General features: G+C 32.5%; 1 protein-coding gene across 2 annotated transcripts in view; it reads left to right on the top strand.

The window, feature by feature from the left end:
• Positions 1 to 6,381, top strand: part of CHD1 (chromodomain helicase DNA binding protein 1) — a 79,001-nt gene extending 72,620 nt beyond the window's left edge. For both annotated transcript variants that reach the window (XM_037153818.2, XM_037153819.2), the window contains 4 exons: positions 2,043 to 2,139; positions 2,998 to 3,049; positions 3,592 to 3,802; positions 5,174 to 6,381. In XM_037153818.2, coding sequence (XP_037009713.2) covers positions 2,043 to 2,139; positions 2,998 to 3,049; positions 3,592 to 3,802; positions 5,174 to 5,519 — 706 coding nt within the window. In that variant the 3' untranslated portion in view covers positions 5,520 to 6,381. The remainder of the gene's footprint in view (positions 1 to 2,042; positions 2,140 to 2,997; positions 3,050 to 3,591; positions 3,803 to 5,173) is intronic.
• Positions 6,382 to 20,707: the final 14,326 nt, after the last annotated feature.

Genomic DNA, 20,707 nt, shown 5'->3' with positions numbered 1-20,707 from the left:
TTGACAGAGGGATGAATGTATAAAGTGATATGTCATGAAGCCAGCATATTAAAATGTTAATACTAAAATCTAGGTGGTAGGTACATGGGTGACCATTGTAAAATTCTTTTATCTTCGATGTGTGTTTGAAAATTTTCATGATGTTGAAAAAATTAAGAAAATAATCTCTTCATATGTATTGTGAAAGTTTCCCATTAGTTTAAAAAAGCCTGATAATAGATTCTATGCCTTAATATGCTATAATTTATATCAATACCCCAATTTCACAGACTAGGAAGTATCATTATAGAAGCAAATTGTGAGAGTATTATGCATGTATGTGTCCATTAAGTATGAGCATATGGGTGACAGCTCTTTAATTTTGCAATGTAATTTTAGTCTTGTTTTTGTAAAATTAGAGACGAAAATATTGATAAAGGATAAATATCACTATATGCAGCAGTGAAGTAAACAGGCTTCATAAAATAAGTTTATTATAGTAACAGTAATCAATATAATTAATGAAACAAAGAAAACACTGAAAAAGCCACAACTGACATAAGAACACTGACATGAATTCTTCTAGAATAATTATTCACCTTTGTATGCACATGTGCTAAGATAATTTTGTGGTAAATACATAACTCACAGGCTTACACATTCCAAAATTTACTGACACCCAGCAATTTTTTAGTCATTTACTAGCCAGCAGCTATTCCTACATGTCGATGTTCAAAATCAAAAGGTTGGGAATTACTTATCTTAGTGGAAAGTGAATTAGAAGCCCTGTGTTCTAGCTTTACTCTGCTATATGAATTTAGGTAAGTCATTTAGCCTCATTACTTCATTTGCTTGTTCATTTTAAAAAATAGGTGCCATATGTAGTATGCCTACGTAAAGGTTATTTGTGGATTAAATAATAGAAAAGAGCTTCAAAAATATAAAAACTGTATAAAGCACCTATTTTCAATAGTATCTTGTTCCAGACTTTATAACTTAATGTGTACTTTGTAGTCATAAGCAATAGGTGCTTGAATATTTGAAATCTGTGTCGGCCATTTAGAAGTCTCTAAAGTAAGTGCTTTTATATGATCTCTTCCATAAAACAGAATGTAAAGTTATTTTCCAGATAAGGGTTTTTGCTTTCTCAGACCTTCCTTCCATCATTGTCATCGGAGGATGGCTTTTTTCTGGGTAGTCATTATTCATACAAAGAGGTTTTTTCTTTTCTAATTTCTTAAAATTAATTGACTCATTAAAGATGTTTATATTGGGTAATATGCCAAACTCCATCATTGGCTAATTAGTAATTTCTCTACCTATTTATATAAGCAAGATTCGAAATCATTTAAAAATACCTACTGAAAAACATTTAAGAAAAAATTGTGAATATGTGAGATCATTACTATTTCAGTGGTAGCGGATAGACATCAACTCGGGTATCACTGATTATGAGTGGCACCTTACTGATGAAGCTGTGTTGAGAAACATTCATAGGCTGCATCTGAATTTATCATGATAGAGTACTATGATCAGTTACTAATTCTTGCCTTGGAGTGGGAAGAGAGGCCTAAAAATTCCGTGCTGTCCATGGTTCACAGTGTCCATTCATGTTATTCTCATGACCATTACATCAAAATTAGAAAATGACATTGTTTCTTAATGTATTATTTAGGACCCCTTTTTTTCTTTACAAGCTTATATTACTAATGTTATATTTACTCCGACTACTAACGTAATTTGTTCCTTTTATAACTAATCTGAATCATGTTCTGAGTTCCTTCCTGATTTGTAAATTTACATCTCTGGTTTCAAATTAGAATTGATTACTACTTTTCACTGGAAAAAGTATAAAAATGAAGGGACTGGGAAAAGAAGTAAAACCTAATGTTTAGTTTCATTTACAGTTATACCATATATGAAGTTTAAAAAAAATACTAGAAATCGTCTTCTTAGACTTTATTCTGTAGAGGGTGAAGTATGTGTATATTTTTGTTTCTGTAGAGGGGATTATGAAAAAGCAGATATTTCCCACCAGATCAATTTGTCTTTTCTTCTTTTAGAAACCTGTGGATTTTCGTATCTAAGTTTACTGAGTTTGATGCAAGAAAATTGCATAAACTATATAAGCACGCTATTAAAAAACGGCAGGAATCTCAGGTAAATTAACATCTTTTTCTTATTTATGTTACTAAAACAGACATTTTTTCTTAAAAAAGAATTGAATGAGTAAATGTAGAAGAATTAGTGAACAAGAAACAAGATATTAGCAGTCTAAAAGTTATCTCCTTCAAGATGCTTATTAATTTCATAGAAAAACAATAACTTAGAGAAGGAACCTCCCCTACACCACTGTAAATAAGCAATCGAGGTTAACATCACCAGTGTAATACTGACTTCGTGAGCCACCTGATAGGATATCCTGAGAAAAGGTACATCAGTTGTGTGGGTTACATAATCTCAATCTAATCACAAGAAAATGTCAGACAAACAATTGAGAGGTATTCTTGTACCTCTCAATAACTGTCTAGTACTCTTCAGAAATCTTGAGATAATGGAAGACAAGAAAAAACTGAGGAGCTGTCCCACATTGAAGGAAGTTAGACATGAAAACTGTGTTAAATGGAGTTCCAGATTGGATCCTGGAGCAGAAAAATAATCTTAGTGGACATATGTGAAATCTTAATAGTGTTGTCCCAATGTTAACTGCTTACTAGTTTTGATCATTACGCCATGGTTATATAATATACTAACATTAGGAGAAACTGGAAAAAAGGCATATGGTAACTTTGGTATTATTTTGCAGCTTTTCTGTTAAATCTAAAATTTATTTTAATAAGTCATGAGACAAATACTTTAGATTTTAAAAAAGATATCTGCAAATGCTGCATTTATACATTCTAATATCTTATGTAAGGACTTCTTTCAGCCTTGAGATTTTTTTTAGGATTTTTCTTCCTGTTTTGTAATGGTTTTGACACCATTTGCAAGATTCTTACATATGTGCATTTATTTTAGCAAAATAACGACCAGAACAGCAACTTGAATGCTCAAGTGATTAGAAATCCAGGTAAGTCAACCTTATTATTGTTTTGGAACGTAAATTAAAACATTGTTTTCCTTTTGGGGGTTTGTTTTAGATAATAGCACATAATGAGTTTATTATCTTAAATAATAACTTTTTTCTTATTATTAACCCTTTCATAAATCAGTTTTCACTGGTTTCTAAAAATTACAAAATAAATGTTGAAATGATAAATTGTTAATAAATTAAAAAATAAATTTAGAATGCAATAATGTGTTTTTTTCTGTATAAGAGTCACAAAAATTAGACAGAAATTGTCTGTCTGAGAAGGAAATAGGCTTTATATATTTCAATTGTGATTTTTCACATTTCAGAATAAAGTGACCCTTTTCTAAGTCTCAGTACTGCATTAACAGACTATTTCTAACTACCTACATTTGCTTTAACTGCCTGTATTTGGGAAAGGATTTTCTTTAGATGGAGTTAAAAAAGGAGTTCTTGTAATCTAGCTGCAAAGTTACTTTTTTTTACCATGTAGTTTTTGAAAATCATAAACAAAAGTTGGATTTTTTTTTTTAATCTAACAGAAGTGGAAAGATTAAAAGAGAATACAAATCATGATGATAGCAGCAGGGACAGTTATTCTTCTGACAGACACTTATCTCAGTATCATGATCATCATAAAGACCGACATCAGGGAGATTCTTACAAAAAGAGTGACTCCAGGAAAAGACCCTATTCCTCTTTTAGTAATGGCAAAGATCATCGTGACTGGGATCACTACAAGCAAGACAGCAGGTAAATTTAACAATCGGTTTTTAAATTTTGCTTATTCATGTCTTCCTTTTTTATTTTATTTACCATATTTGACCATATTGGTCTCTTCAAACTCGAAGTAATCAAGGAAGCCTCATGTGAGAATAAGGTGTTTCTTTATAAATAAAAAAATGAATTCTAGTACATTTTTATTTGTATTAAGAACTTTTTTTAATTATAAATTTAAGGTCAAAGAGATGAAAGTGTAGGGAGTTCTGTAACTATGTCATGGGATTCATTGTTGGTTTTGGAGAAGATTAGCTCAAAAACTTCAGAATAAAATAGGAATGTGGATGAAATTTGAAGGAGGAAATTCTTTATTCCATTCCATTAAAATAAAAAAGGGAGGGGGCAGAAATTTATGTGAAGACATCTTATTGCAGTTAAATTTAATCACAGCATCTGGGATGGTCCTGAAATCAGGATGTTTTGTTTGTTTATCGTTTTGGCTTTTGTTGTTTTTTTAAGCTTTTAAACAGTAAACAATCTGATTCAGTATAACACTATTCCTTTATTGTTAAAGGAATATTTTCACTAGTTAATGATCATCACCACAAGCAAAATACAAATGAATAACAGTAAAGATGAGAAATAAAGAAATTGAAATATTTTTATTTTAATTGTGCTCACTGCAATTTTTTCTCTATGAGAAGCACTGTCATAAATATATCAAATGTGGAATGGCTCTTAAAATTAGAGGAGGGCACAAAATGAAAAGAAAAAAACTGTATTTGTAGTAGTAGATATTTCAATGTACTTTATTTGAAAAGGGGAAACATTTTAAAGATGACTTTTCCTTAAACTGCTGTAGTTATGTTTTAGCAAACTGCTCCATTTAGGAACATTGCAATAATGACACATGTGTAATTAATCAAACCTAAAGAAAGCTTTTGAAAGGTGTCATTAAACCAATGAAAATTGTCTTTTACAAGTTATTTCATAGACGGCCTTTTAGAAAGTTAGTTTGTCCTGCTAGTGACTCATAAGGCGGCTCTGATTTCGAGTGTATTCTAGATAGTTGTAAGTTATCTTAATTCCAGCTTCTAGATAATTAGGATGCAATAATACAAAAGGTGCATAAAATAAAAAGTAGCAACTAATCTAAAATGAGCATGTAAAATTAGATGCTGTTGAGGTGGTCTATATAGTTCACTGCTGTTTTATGAATCAAAGGCATACAGAGGTATTTCTAGTGATTTTTAAGCTTACTTATAAAGGTCTATAATGAAACACTGACCTTGTATACAATTAAAAGTATGCTTTAAAGTATTTTTGTTTTATTTTTAATAAGATTTATTTGGAGACATTTGATTTGCATTATTAATTTAAAATTCCTAATTTCTCTTTTGTTAGATACTACAGTGATAGAGAGAAACACAGAAAATTGGATGATCACAGGAATAGAGATCACAGGTCAAATTTGGAAGGAAGTTTAAAAGATAGATCTCATTCAGATCATCGCTCTCATTCAGATCATCGCTCTCATTCAGATCATCGGTCAAGCTCTGAATATACACATCATAAATCTTCCAGGGATTATAGGTATCACTCAGATTGGCAAATGGACCACAGAGCTTCCAGTAGTGGGCCTAGATCACCACTAGATCAGAGGTCTCCTTATGGCTCCAGATCTCCATTTGAACACTCAATTGAACACAAAAGTACACCTGAGCATACCTGGAGTAATCGGAAAACATAACAAAAACTGATGTGTTGTCTTTCTGGACTTTTCTTTTAGCCATATATCATAAACCAACACAGTAATTGCCTTACATGACTTGAAAGATATAAACAGATCTTCTATCAGTAGCAGTATTGTTACTTCTTTCCAGGATGCAAGGTCTATTATCCCAACAGAAGAGAAAATATTTTTATATTTAAGGATTATGCTGCACTGTACTACAAATATTGTAGTACATTTTTTTTTCTTTTTTAAAGAAATTGAAAATGTTTACTATTACAGGGACCTCAACACTGCCCTTCCATATAGGCTGGATAAAACTGTTTTTAAGTCAGTGGTTTTAGACTGACCTCCATTTAAATTATGTTTGTATATGAACTTTACTCTGACCTGTGATCATGTTTCAGGAAGGAATGAAAGAGAGTTCTTTTCTTAATAAAGAAAAAACACTCAAGGATTTTGTTCACTTTCCAAAGCTACTTGTTTACATTGTACACTGCGACCACCTTGCCGCTTTTCATCACAAGCTTGAATATTTAAATTCTGTACTTATATCTGTAAAATAGCCAGGAACTTCCTGTTTGTGATCTATTATTATGCCTTTTTACATACACAAAAAAATGACTGTAAATTATTGTAAATAGATTAAATGAGCTTTCCTTCCTTCCCTTTCTCAGGCTTTTTTTGACTGTTCCTTTCCCTACCAACTCAGGCCTTCTTATTGTTTAAAAAAATCAGTGTAATAACACTTTTTAATGATTTGTCTTGATGGAATCATTGTTTAGAATGTAAAAAATGGGGAAAGGGGCCACCTAATTCCATTAGTCCTCATTTTATATTGACTATTTTATTAAATACATGTTATTTTTTTTCCTTTTTATTTTTTGGTCAATATTGTGTTTGTAGTAAGAAAATACTGAGATAATAATGTAAGATCTAAACTGCGTGCTCTGGAAACATTATTTTCAGATGCATTTGGTTTAAAAGGGTAGGTGTATGAACACTTTGAGAATCCAAAACGGCCAAAAGTTATTGTAAATCCATTTGTTTTCCCGTTTTATGTGGGCAATAATGTCAAATGTGCTATGCAGCCAGGTAACATTTTAGGTAAATTTGATTGACTTTTAATATAAACTGTTACAATGCACACTGATTGTATATAAAAACCTTATATATGACAAATTAAATTTAAGAAAAAGGATATGTGGGCTCCTGTAATTTTCTGCTGCATTTTTATTCCCTCAAGCACTTAACTTTTTTTTTAAGTAGTAACATTTAGTTACCAGAAAAAAAAGGATATTTTGATAAGCAGTTGAATATAATTAATGTGTAGCACTACAACTAAATCTATTTTGAAGACTATATGAATCTATAGAGTAAAATTTAGATCATTGAAATTTTTGTTAGACTCTGGTTTTCTGCTGATATTTTAGAATGCCTTATATTTATTCACAGATTTTTATTTTGTCATATTCAGTGAGAATTTTTGACTCATGTAGCATACATTCATTCTTGGATGTGTGCTGTGATGTAACAAATTTGAATCTTAACTTTGACAAATGTATTGATATATTCCAATAATATTTTTAAATGTGCCCCTATTGATTTAGCTGTGGGAGCAAACTATAGAACTTTGTTCATAGATGTACTTTTTAATATTTTTTTATCCAATTGGGTCTAAAATTTACACTATGGATACAAAACAGAGCTTTCTTCCTTTTTTTTTTTTTAAAGCAATGATTTCTGTTTTAGATAGTTACCCTGAAGAATAATGATCAGTTTGTTCTTGGTATATCAGATAACATGAGGAATAAATTCAATTTTTAAATATTTATAATTAAATATAAAAGTGATAAAACAATTTAGTGCCAGTACACATTTTGTAACCTTTTTACTTTTTACTACATTTACTATAAATGATTTTATTTCATAAGATAGCACTGAATAAAAATAAATGCTTTTTATTAAATCAGGGTTGGCATTTTTAATTTATCACTTTGTAGCTAAGACATTTGCATTATATCTTATTGTGCAGATTTCGTAAAAGAACAGTATTAAATTTTTTTGAGACAGTGGAATGGACTCTAATTTTCTTAACAATTCTACATTTAGTTGAGTATTTCAGTCAACTGTTAGTGGAGTTGAATGAAATCTAAAACTGTATGTAACGTTAATTGATGGAAAATATGTTCATTACTTGTAAGAAGTCAGCAATTACATTGAAAAAAATAAGCCATAAATTTATTAAAACACAATGAAGAGGAACATTAGTACATAGATATAACAGGGAACATTATAAAATATGCCTAAATTTTGTCTTTGACATGCTCATTCTGCTTTGCATTTTTATCCACTTGTGTTTAATTTTTCAAGGATGAGAGATTATGCATAGTACTGTACCAATTAACCCACCACTTTCATAATATACAATAAATGATTCTTACTAAAAGCAGTGGCCTGTTTGCTTATAAAGAAAATACTTTTGCTTAGGGAATGTTAGAAAGTAATATTCAGACTGTAAAGCTGTGGAAAATTGGAGTGTGAATGTTTTGTTCATTAATTTCAGAGTGAGTGACTTATTAAAATTAAAACCTTTACAGTTTTATACAATATAGTAGGTTACATGTAATTTTTCTTTTGTATTTTTGTAGTTACTAATGAAAACATTGTGTAGATTGTATACTGATTTATACATTTCATTTTCTTAAGATTTATCAAGAATATGTACTAGAGATAAATGACATAATTTTTCTCTGCACCATGACTGCTTCTGACTAGAAAATGATCTTTGGTCCATAAATATTGTAGCTTTATAACTGACACTTTTGTGGAGGAGAGGGAAAAAGCAACTAATTTTTTGTGACTTTTTTAGATTTCATCTGAAACTTAAATGAACTGGCAGTGTGGCTTAATTGTTGAAACTTTGAGTAGTTAAATAATGCAAAATATGATTTAAAGTATTTCTGAATTTCACGTCCCACTGTATATTAAAGAGGTGTAAGTATCTCAAACAAACAAAAAAAAAACCCAGCTCATAGTGATTCTATTAAATGAGCAAAGGATATTGGTTGCATATTTAAGCATAATAATATAGATACCTGTATCAAACAGGTTACTTACATTCAAAACTCAATTAAAAAATACAAACCTATTGAATGCTTAAGTGGAGGCTAACTAGTCAGTAATACAACAGCAAAAACATCTTGAGAGAAAATGTCAAAATTATATTAAAATTCTTAAGGCATCATATTTTAAATACTTAAAACTCATTTGGAATGTTTTTAGACAATAATTATAGTGGCTTTGTAAAGTGGTTTATGCAATTTATTTAGAATCTAATTTGCTTGATTTTATTACAGAAAAATCTTTGGATTCTTTATAAAGATTCGGGGCTAAGAAATAGTAGCTATGTTAGAGAGTGAAAGATGTGATCACCTGGTATAGTAGGATTAAAAAAATAACTTTCCAGACGTTCCCAGGTATCTATATAAATTGTCCAGTGAAGCTTCATGTACCATACTTTCTATCCTAAAAGACTATCACCTTGTCCTTTAGTTTAAAAAAGAAACAAACACGCAAACCTTTATTTGAAACAGGATTGATGGTTCAAACTCCCAGATGAATGAGATTCTTTTAATTTCACGTCCCACTGTATATTAAAGAGGTGTAAGTATCTCAAACAAACAAAAAAAACCCAGCTCATAGTGATTCTATTAAATGAGCAAAGGATATTGGTTGCATTATTGATATAACATGTTTTATCTGAGAAATGTGGGTTGCATTGTAATTTCGTTGTTGTAGGTTATTGCTGTTAGGTTTCACATGTGTAGAATGAGCTGTGGAATTGAACTGTTATTGTACTTGTTTTTTTTCTCTTCACATCTTTGTCTCATGTTCTGTAGTAGCTGTATGTGAGTCTAGGTGTGGTTTTACTTTCTTGTACAGATTTTGTCTCAACCTATTTTTAATTTCTGGAAGTTCTGTGGTATTGCTATCATGCGGCTTTTAATTTCTTTCTTCTGTCTCAGTGGTTTTAGTATTTTTTTTCTCTTTCCATGCCTGTGGAGTATTTTCAGCTTCAACCAGTCCCCTGAATTCATCTCCATTTAGATATCTAATAAGTATCTAATCCTAAAACATGTAAAACCAGATTCAACCCTTCCCCACCAATGACCTTTAAAATTTTTTTCATTGTTCCATAATATTCAGTAAATGAATGTGTTCACATTTCAGCACTCTCATCTATGGCACTTTACTCCTAGCAATTTCTGTCCTTTCATGCTACTTCCATTTCTCTTCTTAGAATACACTTAGAAGACTGCTTCTGGATCTTTATATTTTGTTCCTTCTATAAGAATGCTTGTAACTCCTCAGGTCTCCAAATTAGTACCTTGTCCCTTTTTTAAAATTTATTTATTTGGGCAAAAGTCTATTTGAATTAGGTAACACTAAATCAGAGTGATTAGGCGTGCACCACCAACAGGAGCTCAGGGAAGAAATACAGAGACAAGGCTGAAGCAAAGCAAGGAAATGGGTTGCCAGTACCTTAAAGCCTAGGTGGCTGTTTGTGATTGCTTGTCCTTAGTGCATAGGTGTAACCTTGAAGTATTTATGGATTCAGATTTTGGTTTGCTTATGTAGGCAGCCATGGCAGTGGAGTCACCTCAGTCTAACAGCCTACTTATTTAACAGTTCTAGGTTAAAGTTCTAGGTTAAAAGATCTCTACCATGGCCACTGTAATTAAAGATTATCTTTGATAGAATGAACCTGCTTGTTTAGCTTTAAAACAGATTTGTTTCACCTGGGGCCTCTCACATAAGCCCCAGTTCAGCTTAAGTCAGACTCAGTCTGCCTCTAGCCAGTTTCCGGATCCAGTGGGGAAAAAAGAAATGTTCAGATGAAGTCTGAAAGCTCATGATGCAAAAACGCAAAGCTAGAGTCTTGGATTCAAGAGGGACTTACCTGTCAACACTTCAAATGACAGCGACCTCAAGGTGACCCAGCAGGTACATTTACTTGGTTGCTAATTGTTCCTGGGGTGATGAGGGGAGGTCACCTTTGGTTTCCTCTTCTGACCCCAGAACTGTTAAAAGATAAGTTGAGGTGAATTAACTTTTAACAGTTTGAGTAAAAATTGATTTAAATAGGGCGGCACCAAACTGGAAGTGCTTAGAAATATTCACACCCTTGTCATTTTATATTCCTTACTTTGTTTTTTTCTTCTAGCTCACTTATCACTACATCTTTATTATTATTTTTCCATTTGTCACTGAGTGCATTCTCACTAGAATGTAAATTCCATTCGGGCAGGAACTTTCATTTTGTTCACTGCCATATCCTAGCACCAAAAACTTTAGGGCCTCGTATCAACTGTATTTTTTCATTATTTTGGTATTTTCCCCAGAAATGCTATGTCTAATTACTGGATTTTTTTTCTGGCCGTTGATATCTGATTTGTTAGTATTACTGTAAACTTTTATATGCCTTACCAATATCTGTTACTAGAATTTGTTTACTATCTTCCAGTTTTTAAACTTGATTAATAAGAATCACCTGAGGTACTTGAGCAATGCTGAAACACGTCAGTCTCATTTCTAAGAATTAAAATTGGCAGAGAAAGGCCCCAAATAATATGATATGAGAGATGTTAATATTTATTTGAAACTTGAGTAATAGATTAATTCTACTGTTATAGATAATACATTATACTTACATATAAGTGAAAAGTTGATTTCTGTAATTTATGGTTACTTAGGGATTATAATGAGTCTGAAAATCCAGAGATATGTAATAGGAAATATAAAAGATTTTTGTTCTTTGATATTATTTCTTTATCCTTTGAAAGAATATAATATATGTTTAAATAGTATGATACACGATCTTTTCCTAGTTGCAATAAAGAACCCAACTTGTAAAGACATTATAATGCAAGAGAAGTTTGTTGCATTTCCAATGTTTTTAAATGAAATAGCAAAAAATCCCCTTTCACTGGTACTTGGTAATTTTTTCTCATTTAAGAAATTTAGGTCAGGTTTAGGTAAGATGAATTCATCTTCTTTAGATATATAGCATGTTGAATTTTGACACTCTAATGCAAACACTAACCTACTTGAGATGTAAATCATTTCCAGCCTAGCCCCAGGCAACTACTAATCTGACCCTACTGTTTTACTTTTTTTCACAATGCCCTATGGATAGAATCATATAGAATTTAGGATTTTGAGCCTCCTTTTTACTTAGCATGTTTTTAAATTTCATCCATGTTTTCACATTTATCAGTAATTCACTTCTTTTTATTTCTGAGTAGTATTCTTTGTATTAAATATACTACAATTTGCTTTTCCATTTAACAACAAAATTTGGGGGCTATTATGAATAAGGGTGCTGTAAATATTTATGTGCAGGTCTCTGGGTAGACACTGAAATTTTTCTTTGGCAAATAATTTGGAGTAGGATTGCTGGGTTGTATGATAAAGTGTATGTTTTACTTTATAAAGACTACCAAACTATTTTTCAAAGTAAATATACCATTTTACATTTCTAGCCACTACAGATGAAAGTTCTTATTACTCTGTATCCATGTGAGCATTTTGTGTTGAAGATTTTTTCATTTAGCCATTCAGATAGGTGTGTATTGGTAACTTTATTTGCATATTCCTACTGACTAATGATAGTCTACATTTTTAATATATTTATTTGCCATCCTTATCTCTTTGGTAAAGTATCTGTTCAAATTTTTTCCAATTTTATAAAATAGAATTGTTGATACATGTCATCTATCAAATAAATTCTCCAATCAACTGAGCCACACTGGCCAGGGCTAAATTTTGTTTTTTTCCAAAATTGTTTGGATCTTCTAAATTCCTTTGCTTTTCCACATACATTTTAGGATCAACTTGTCAATTTCTACTAAAAAGCCTGCTGGGATTTTTATTGAAATTATATTGAATCTATAACCTTTTTGGAAATACTGACAATTTAACAATATTGAGACTTCTGACTTATGGACATAGTATATATCTCCATTATTTGGGTCTTCAATTTCTCTCATCAGTGTGTGGTGTGTTTTCAATGTAGAAATCTTGCACATTTACTGTGAAATTTACCCCTTAGTAGTTCATATTTTCTGATGTTATAAATGACTTTAATTTTTTAAGTGTTCACTGGTATTTAGATTTAATTTTTATTCTTTTGACTTTGTCATACTTAGAGTACTAGTAGCTTGTTCCTGATTCTTTGAGGGTTTTTTACATAGATTATCATATCTTCTAAGAAAAAAGTTTTATTTATATCTTCACAATCTTTATACCTTGTCTTCTTGCCTTAATGTACCTTCTGTGACCTCTAGTGTGTTGATAAGAGTGGGTGTCTTGACTTTGTTCCTGTCTGGGGTCAGGGGAGGTAAGAATTCAGTCTTTCACCACTGGGTTGGTTATTAGTTGTAGGTTTTCTTGTAGATTACCTTTTGTATCTTATCAACGGAGTTCCCTTTTAGTATTAGTTTTCTAGGAACTAAAAGTAAAACCACATTTGCTTTTTATTCTTTAAGTAAGCATAAGTACTTATTCATGGGATACATGCACCCGTTGTACAACTTCTTACAGAATCTGATTGGAGACTGCCATCCTCATTACCTGTTCCACATTGATTTTCTCTCTTTCTTTCAATCAAAGAAACCATCGAAAACCAGTTCAGACTGGGACGGGATCTAATGGTGAAACTGAACTATCTTAGGCTGGTAATTAAGTTGTGTTGGACTGATGGACATTATTAAATGTTTTCCTTGAAAATTTAAAGTTTCCTGTAGCACCCTGCCATTCTCACTGCATTTGCAAATTACAGCACCAGCCCAGACTCAGCTTTAGTAATTCATTAAAATTTAACTGATTTATTCTTACCTGCTTTATGCACTCTCTCTTCCTGTCATACTATGTCAAGTATGAAGTTCAGTTCATGTATATTAGGTTCTCTTGGAGAGTTTTGTCATTCTTCAGAATTCAGCTCATTTGGTTGCCTCATGACTTCTGCTCTCTAAATAGTTTCAAGAAAAATTAGGTTTAGATTAACCCTCTTTTTTCTTGTTAGGGTAGGAGGAATGTTCTCTTACAGTTAATTAAATCATCAGAGGGAAAGTCTCAAAGGGGTGGATTTTTTTAAGTGGACTTTAGTAAGGCGTAGTATACATATAATAAATTGCACTGTTGGTATACAGTTTGGTGAGATTTGAGAAGTGCATACACTAACATAATTACAGTACAGAATGTTTCCAACATCCCAGAAGTTTTCATTGTGCCCCTTCCCAGGAAACCACTTACTGATCTGCTTTAAATTACTACAGATTAAACTTGTTTAATTGGAGTTTAATAAGTAAATTAAGGAAACCATACCATATTCACTTCTTTTGTCTGACTTATTTTGCTCAAGGTAGTGTTTTGAGGTTAGTTCATGTCATTCGTTCCTTTTTTGTTGCTGTGTGCTATTTCACTGTATGGATATACTGCTCATTGGGTTTCCAGTTTTTAGTTAATATGAATAAAACCTCTGTGAACATTCCTTTACAAGTTGTTTGTGCATATGTTTTTATTTCTTGGGTAAATACCTTGGAAAATTATTGCAGCCATATCGTAAGTACCTATTGAACTTTTAAAGAAATTGCCAAACTCTTGTACAAAATAGCCATACCATTTTAAAATATTTGAATGTTCCAGTTGTTCTGCATCCTTGCCAGTGCAATTTTATTATATTGTTGTGTAATGCAGTCACATTATGGTTTTATTTGCATTTCATTAATCTATTATTTGCAGTTCAATTATGGATTTACTTTATTAACTTATTAATATAAACTTGGCCATTTATGTGTATTATGTGAAGTATCTGTCAAATCTTTTGCCCATTTGGTAGCTGGATTGTTTCCTTGTTATGGATTTGGAAGTGTTATTTTTTGTTATATTTCTTGATGGATTTTATTTTTTAGAGCACTTTTAGTTTTACAACAAAATGGTTCAAAAGCTACAGAGATTGCCATATACCCTCTGCCACACATTCGTAGCTTTCTCCATTTTCATTATCTTCCATAAATATTTTTAATGTGTTCTGAATGCCAGTCGTCTGTTAATATGTATAAATATTTTATCCAAATCTGTGGCTTACATTTTTCAACAATAACTTTCAAAGAGAAGTTAAATTTTTATGCAGTTTATTTTCTAATTTTCTCCCCTTAATATTTTATACATTTTGTATCCCATCTCAGAAAACCGCCATATGGTCACAAAGATTTTCCTATTTTATTTTTGGTATAAACAATTAAATTTTTTTATTTTTTTATTTTATATATATATTTTTATTCTTCCAGTACAGTTGTCTCCATTTTTACCCCACCACAGCCCCCTGCCCCACCCACCGCCACCTCCCACCCTTGAGCCTATACCCCTCTGGCTTTGTCCGTGCGTCATTTGTGATCTCACCTATAAGTGGAATCTAATCAACAAAACAAACAAACAAGCAAGCAAAATATAACCAGAAACATTAAAATAAAGAACAAACTCACACTGACCAGAGTGGAAGGGGAAGGTGTTAATGGGAGATTTTTCTATTTTTTTTCTAGGATTACAGTTTTAGCTAGGTTTAGTTCCTTGTTTCATTTTAAGTTAATTTTTCTTATAAGGTAAGAGCTGGGGTTTATTTTTTCCTCTATGGATACCAGTGTCTCCATATTTTATTGAGAAGAGTGACAATATCCTCATTGAATTATTTGATCTCTCTATGAAATATCAATTGATCAGGTTTGTGTCTATTTCTGATAGATATCATTTTATACATCTATCTTTATGCCAAAATAAAAACATCTTAATTACTATAGCTTTATAGTAATTCTTGAAGTCAGATAGTAAAAGTGCTCCAACTTGGTATATTTTTCAAATTGTTTTGCCTACTCTAGGTCCTTTGTATTCTTTTGCATATTTAGAGTCCACTTGTAAATTTCTAGCCTGAAAAGTTTTTTTAGAATTGAAATTGAAATTGCCTTGCATCTGTAGATAAATTTGGAGAGAGATTGGCATCTTAAAAATACTAAATCTTCTTACCCATGAATATGGTTTATCTCTCCAATTATTTATGTATTTAAATTTTCCAAATGTTTTTAGTGAGTTGGACTTAACATTCATTTTGTTAAAATTATCTCTACATATTTAATATCTTAGATGCTATTTTAAATATTTGTTTTCATTAACGTATTTTAATCTAGTGTATAGTTATACTGTCAAGTTTTGTGAGTAGACTTGCACCCTGCAAACATACTAAGTTCAAGTATTCTATAGACTTGGGGAATTAATTTCTCTTAAGTGTTTCTATATGCATGATCATGTTTGCAAATAAAAATATCTTTAATTCCTTTCTAATCTGTATACTTTTTGTTCTTGCCTTCAATAGGTAGGACTATCAGCACAATATTGGTATGAGGAAGGAGGTGACTTGACACTCTTGTCTTAAAATTATCTCAGGGTGAAAGCATCTTTCTCTGTTAAGTGTGATCTTAGGGACAGATTTTTTATAAATGACTTATTATGGTTAGTAATTTACCTTCTGTTCTTGGTTTGTGGAGGAATTTTATCAAAAATATGTTGATGTTTTGTTTATAATTAATATGAATTTCAAATTCTAAACCAACCTTGGTTTCCTTGGTTAAACTCTATTTTATCAAGGTGTATTACCCTCCACATATACGCTGGATTCCATTTGCTAAGATTTTGTCTGGGATTTTGCATCTATGTTCATGGTGATATTAGCCTGCAGTTTTTTTTTGTTTTATTTTGTAATTTCTTTTCCTGTTTAACTATAAGGATAGTGCTGACTTTATAAAATAAGTTGAGAAGTATATTCCTTACCTTTATTTTCTAAAAGAGTTTGTGTAAGGCATTGCACTGTTAGCTTCAACCAAAACTGAGTAGAAGGTTCAGAGATATCTGATATCCTTCCTATCTTTACATATCCACAGCCTCCCAGACTACCAGAATTTCTCACCAGAATGGTGCACTTATTATAATCAATGAACCTACACTGACCCATCATTATCACTCAAAGTACATACCTTACATTAGTGGTATTATATATGTTATGGGCTTAGACAAATGTATAATGACACTTATCCACCACTATAATATCATACAGAATAGTTTCGTTTCCCTAAAATATCTCTATGCTCTGCCTATTCATTCCTTTCTCATACCCCAACCCCTGGCAACCGCTGATCCTTTTAGTGTCTCCATAGTTTTGCTGTTTCCAAGGTGTCATACAATTGAAATCATACAATATGTAGCCTTCTTTCACTTAGTTTTATGCATTTATGTTTTCTGATAACTAATTTCCTTTTAGCTCTGAAGAATAACCCATTGTCTAAATGTAACAGTTTCCTTGTCTCTTCGTCTACCAAAGGATGTCCTTGTTGCTTCCAAGTTTGGGCAATTATGAGTGAAACATACAAAGTTAATGTGCAGGTTTTTGTTTTCATAAGTTCTCAACTCATTGGGGCAAAGAGATTGTATGGTAATAGTATGTGCAGTTTTGTAAGAAACTGTCAAACTATCCTCCCAAGTAGCTGCACCACTCCCACCAACAATGAATGAGCATTCCTCTTGCGCTATATCCTCTCCAGCGTTTGGTTTGGTGGTGTCAGTGTTTTGAATTTTGGTTATTCTAGTAGGTGTGTAGTGGTAGCTCACTGTTATTTTAACTTGCAATTCCCTAATGACATGATATTGAGCATGTTCGCATGTTATTTTTAAAATTCTGGGTTTTTTATTTGCACTTCTCTGTATTAGCAATGAGTTCAAGCATCTCTTCATGTGTCATATTCGTCTGAGTGTTTTCTGTGAACTGCCTATTCATATAGTTTGTCCATTTTTCTATCGCTTTTCTCTTTTTCTTGTAGATTATTAATTGTTTCTTTGGGATGCTGGAAAACTATTGCCTTGTTGGTTTAAAAGAGATACAACCAAACATGTGCCTCTCTTTTTTTTTTTTTTTTTATGCTGAGTGAAATAGGCCAGGCATTGAAAGACAAATACCATATGATCTCACCTTTAACAGGAAGCTAAACAACAAAACAAACAAGCAAACAGAATAAAAACAAAGACACTGAAATAGAGAACAAGTGGGCAGTGACCAGAGGGGAGAGGGAAGGAAATTTAAGGGGAAAAAAGGAGAGGGATTTTGAGGAACAAGTATGAAAGACACAGGGATGAGGACTAGGGGGGAGGAAGTGGGAGGGAGGTGGGGAGCACGGGGCAGGGGGGGCTGGGATGGGAGAAATAGACAAAAAACTGTACTTGAAGAATAACTAACTAAAAAAAATTTTTTTAATTGAAAAAAAAAGATTTATTTATTTATTTATCTTTAGAGGGGAAGGGGAGAGGGAGAGAAACATCAATGTATGGTTGCCTTTTCTGCGTCCCCTGCTGGGAATTGGCCTGCAGGGAACTGGCCTGCAACCCAGGAATGTGCCCTGACTGGGAATCGAACAGCGATTGTCTGGTTCGCAGGCCCATGCTCAATCCACTGAGCTACACCAGCCAGGGCTGCCTTGTTGGTTTAAAATATTATAAGTATACCCTTTCTATTTATTATCTACGATTAACTATTTTATGGTATCTTTTATTGAACAAAAATTCTTAATGACAAGCAAATCCATTATCTTCCTTGCCTTATGGTTTTGTACTTTGGATTTTGAAGTCCTTTATCTTCACCTTAATCACATTATCTTCTATTCATTTTTTTTTACAGTTATAGATTTTACATTTAAGTTTTTGATTCATTTGGAAGCCATTTTGTTTATGGTTTTAGGTAAGAATATAGGCTTGACATGTATCAAGTTCCTGTCTATTCTTATGTATTTGCATCTAAATTTGTGCTGTTTGGTTTCAGTTGTCCACTTGTCTGACCCCTTTATTATTATATCACAGGGGTCTTGCTGTGCAGTGGGGCAAATTGACCCTCTTTGCTATTCTCAAAGCTGATACAAACATTTATGTATATTTAGATGAATTTTTTTTTTCTTTGTACACTGTCTATTTGGGCCTTAAGATTTCTAATTTGTACAAATTAAAAATGTATAAGGAAAAATGTGTGATATATTTGATGCAGAATTTCTCTGGCTGGATTTATGTTTTTGGTCTATGCAAATCAATATAAAATAGTTGATGTCTCTGTTGTAATGATATGTTTACAGTGTGTTTATGCCAGTGTCAAAGCAATTAGCAGAAGTATTTTTATATTTTAAATTGGTTTATTTTATATTCCTTAAGTATTTTGGAGCTGAATGTATACATTTAGGGGTTTTTATTATATAGAATCAGAGTCAGAAAATTAATCTTAGAATTTGCTTCCTTTATTTCACTTAGATAAGAAAATAGAGACATAATTAAATTGACCTGCCCAAGTGGATAGAAGTTAATTTTTTGTGAAGTCAGTAGTAAGCACATGTTCTTTAATTTTGGCTTCATTATATCAATAGCTTTGAATGTATCTGCAATTTTTTTTCCTGCTGAGTCTTTGATTCAATTATAACATAGGAAAACTTTTGGCAAAATAGGTTTTTCTAGTGTTCAAGAATTTTTCCACATTACTTTGTTCCTTCATGCCTCTCGATTATGAGCGAAAATCGTTTGGGTGGGAACAATAATCCTCAGTAAATTTGGGCAAAATTGAGACTAGAGGATGACCTTTTGGTAGAAATCTCTTATTGTGACAAGAAGTATGAACCTGTAAAAGCAACTGCTTTCAGAATGTGCATTTCTCAATGTGCATTTCTCACTGTCTACAGCTTCAACTTCAGGATACAGTGCAGTGCATTGTACTTTTATAACATCTTATTTATAAGTTCTCATATTTATAACTTCTAATTGAAATAGTAGGATGTCTGAGCAGAAGCATGTATTTTACAAAACATGTTATTAAAAGGCTTTGGTAAGGATGCATGTATTTATTTAAATGTTCTCTCTAAAGGCCATCCTATTAGATTACAAAAAATTAATGTAGATAATAATAGAGACTTAATTTCTCTCATAAGAGACATGAAAGTTGTAGCGACTTTGTAATGTGTCAACTTGGCTAGGCTGAATTGCATTCCGCAGAATTCCCTTTCCAGTATGTTGCCAGTTAGGGTGAGCCACAGGGGAGGCTTCTGTGGGGTATTTGGAGGGCAGAAGTGAAGAAGGACTTCCACATTTGGACTGTCAAAAAGGAGGGAGCTTGTCTTTTCATGTGTTTTTCACCAACAGCAAAGATATCTTTCTCAGAAGCCTCCACAGCAGATTTCCCCACATAATTCATTGGCTAGAATTGTGTATTTGTATATACGCATGTGTATGTGCCTGTGGCCAAACCAGTCTATGGCACGGTGACTGGTGTAGGTCAATGAGGGTTTGCCCTGGTGCTGCAGTAGCTCACCCTTTCCTGAGTGAAGTGATGCTCAGTGAACTAAACTGGGATTTAGAAAGCAGGAGTGAAAGAGGAAAGGCAAACAGTAGTGTCCATCCACTGAGAAGCAAACAGTAGTGTCTGCCACACAGTGGATGTTTTACCTGCCTTATATCAGACCTCTTTCTCTGAAATCCTTAAAAAATGCACCAAGTTCATTTTCTTTTCACATAGTCTCCCTTTGTAATCCCATTGACTTTCACAGCTTTAGGCTTTATGTTTCCATTGTCAGCATAAAGGGGGTGGTTCCATTGTCAAGACCCGGCAATTCCACTGCTGGGATTACATCCTAAGAACCCTGAAACACCAATTCAAAAAACCTATGTACCCCAATGTTCACAGCAGCACAATTTACAATAGCCAGGTGCTGGAAGCAACCTAAGTGCCCATCAGTAAATGAATGGATCAAACTACTGTGGTACATTTACACAATGGAATTCTATGCAGCAGACACAAGGAAGGAGCTTGTACCCTTTGGATGGAACTGGAGAGCATTATGCTAAGTGAAATAAGCCAAGCAGTGAGAGACAAATGCCATATGATCTCACTCTTAAGTGGAAACTAATCAATAAAACAAGCAAGCAAAATATAACCAGAGACATTGAAATTAAGAACAATCTGACAATAACCAGAGGGGAGGTGGAAGGGTTTTCAGGAACAACTATAAAGGACACATGAACAAAACCAAGGTGGGGTGGAAGTGGGGGACAGAGGTGGGGATGGCTGGGGTTGG

Source organism: Artibeus jamaicensis, unplaced genomic scaffold (genome assembly GCF_021234435.1).
Source record: "Artibeus jamaicensis isolate MK-2021 breed Jamaican fruit bat unplaced genomic scaffold, CSHL_Jam_final contig_3214, whole genome shotgun sequence".
Classification (NCBI taxonomy): Eukaryota; Metazoa; Chordata; class Mammalia; order Chiroptera; family Phyllostomidae; genus Artibeus; species Artibeus jamaicensis.
Note: the sequence above shows the minus strand (reverse complement) of the source record. Positions and strands in the feature narration are given on the sequence as shown.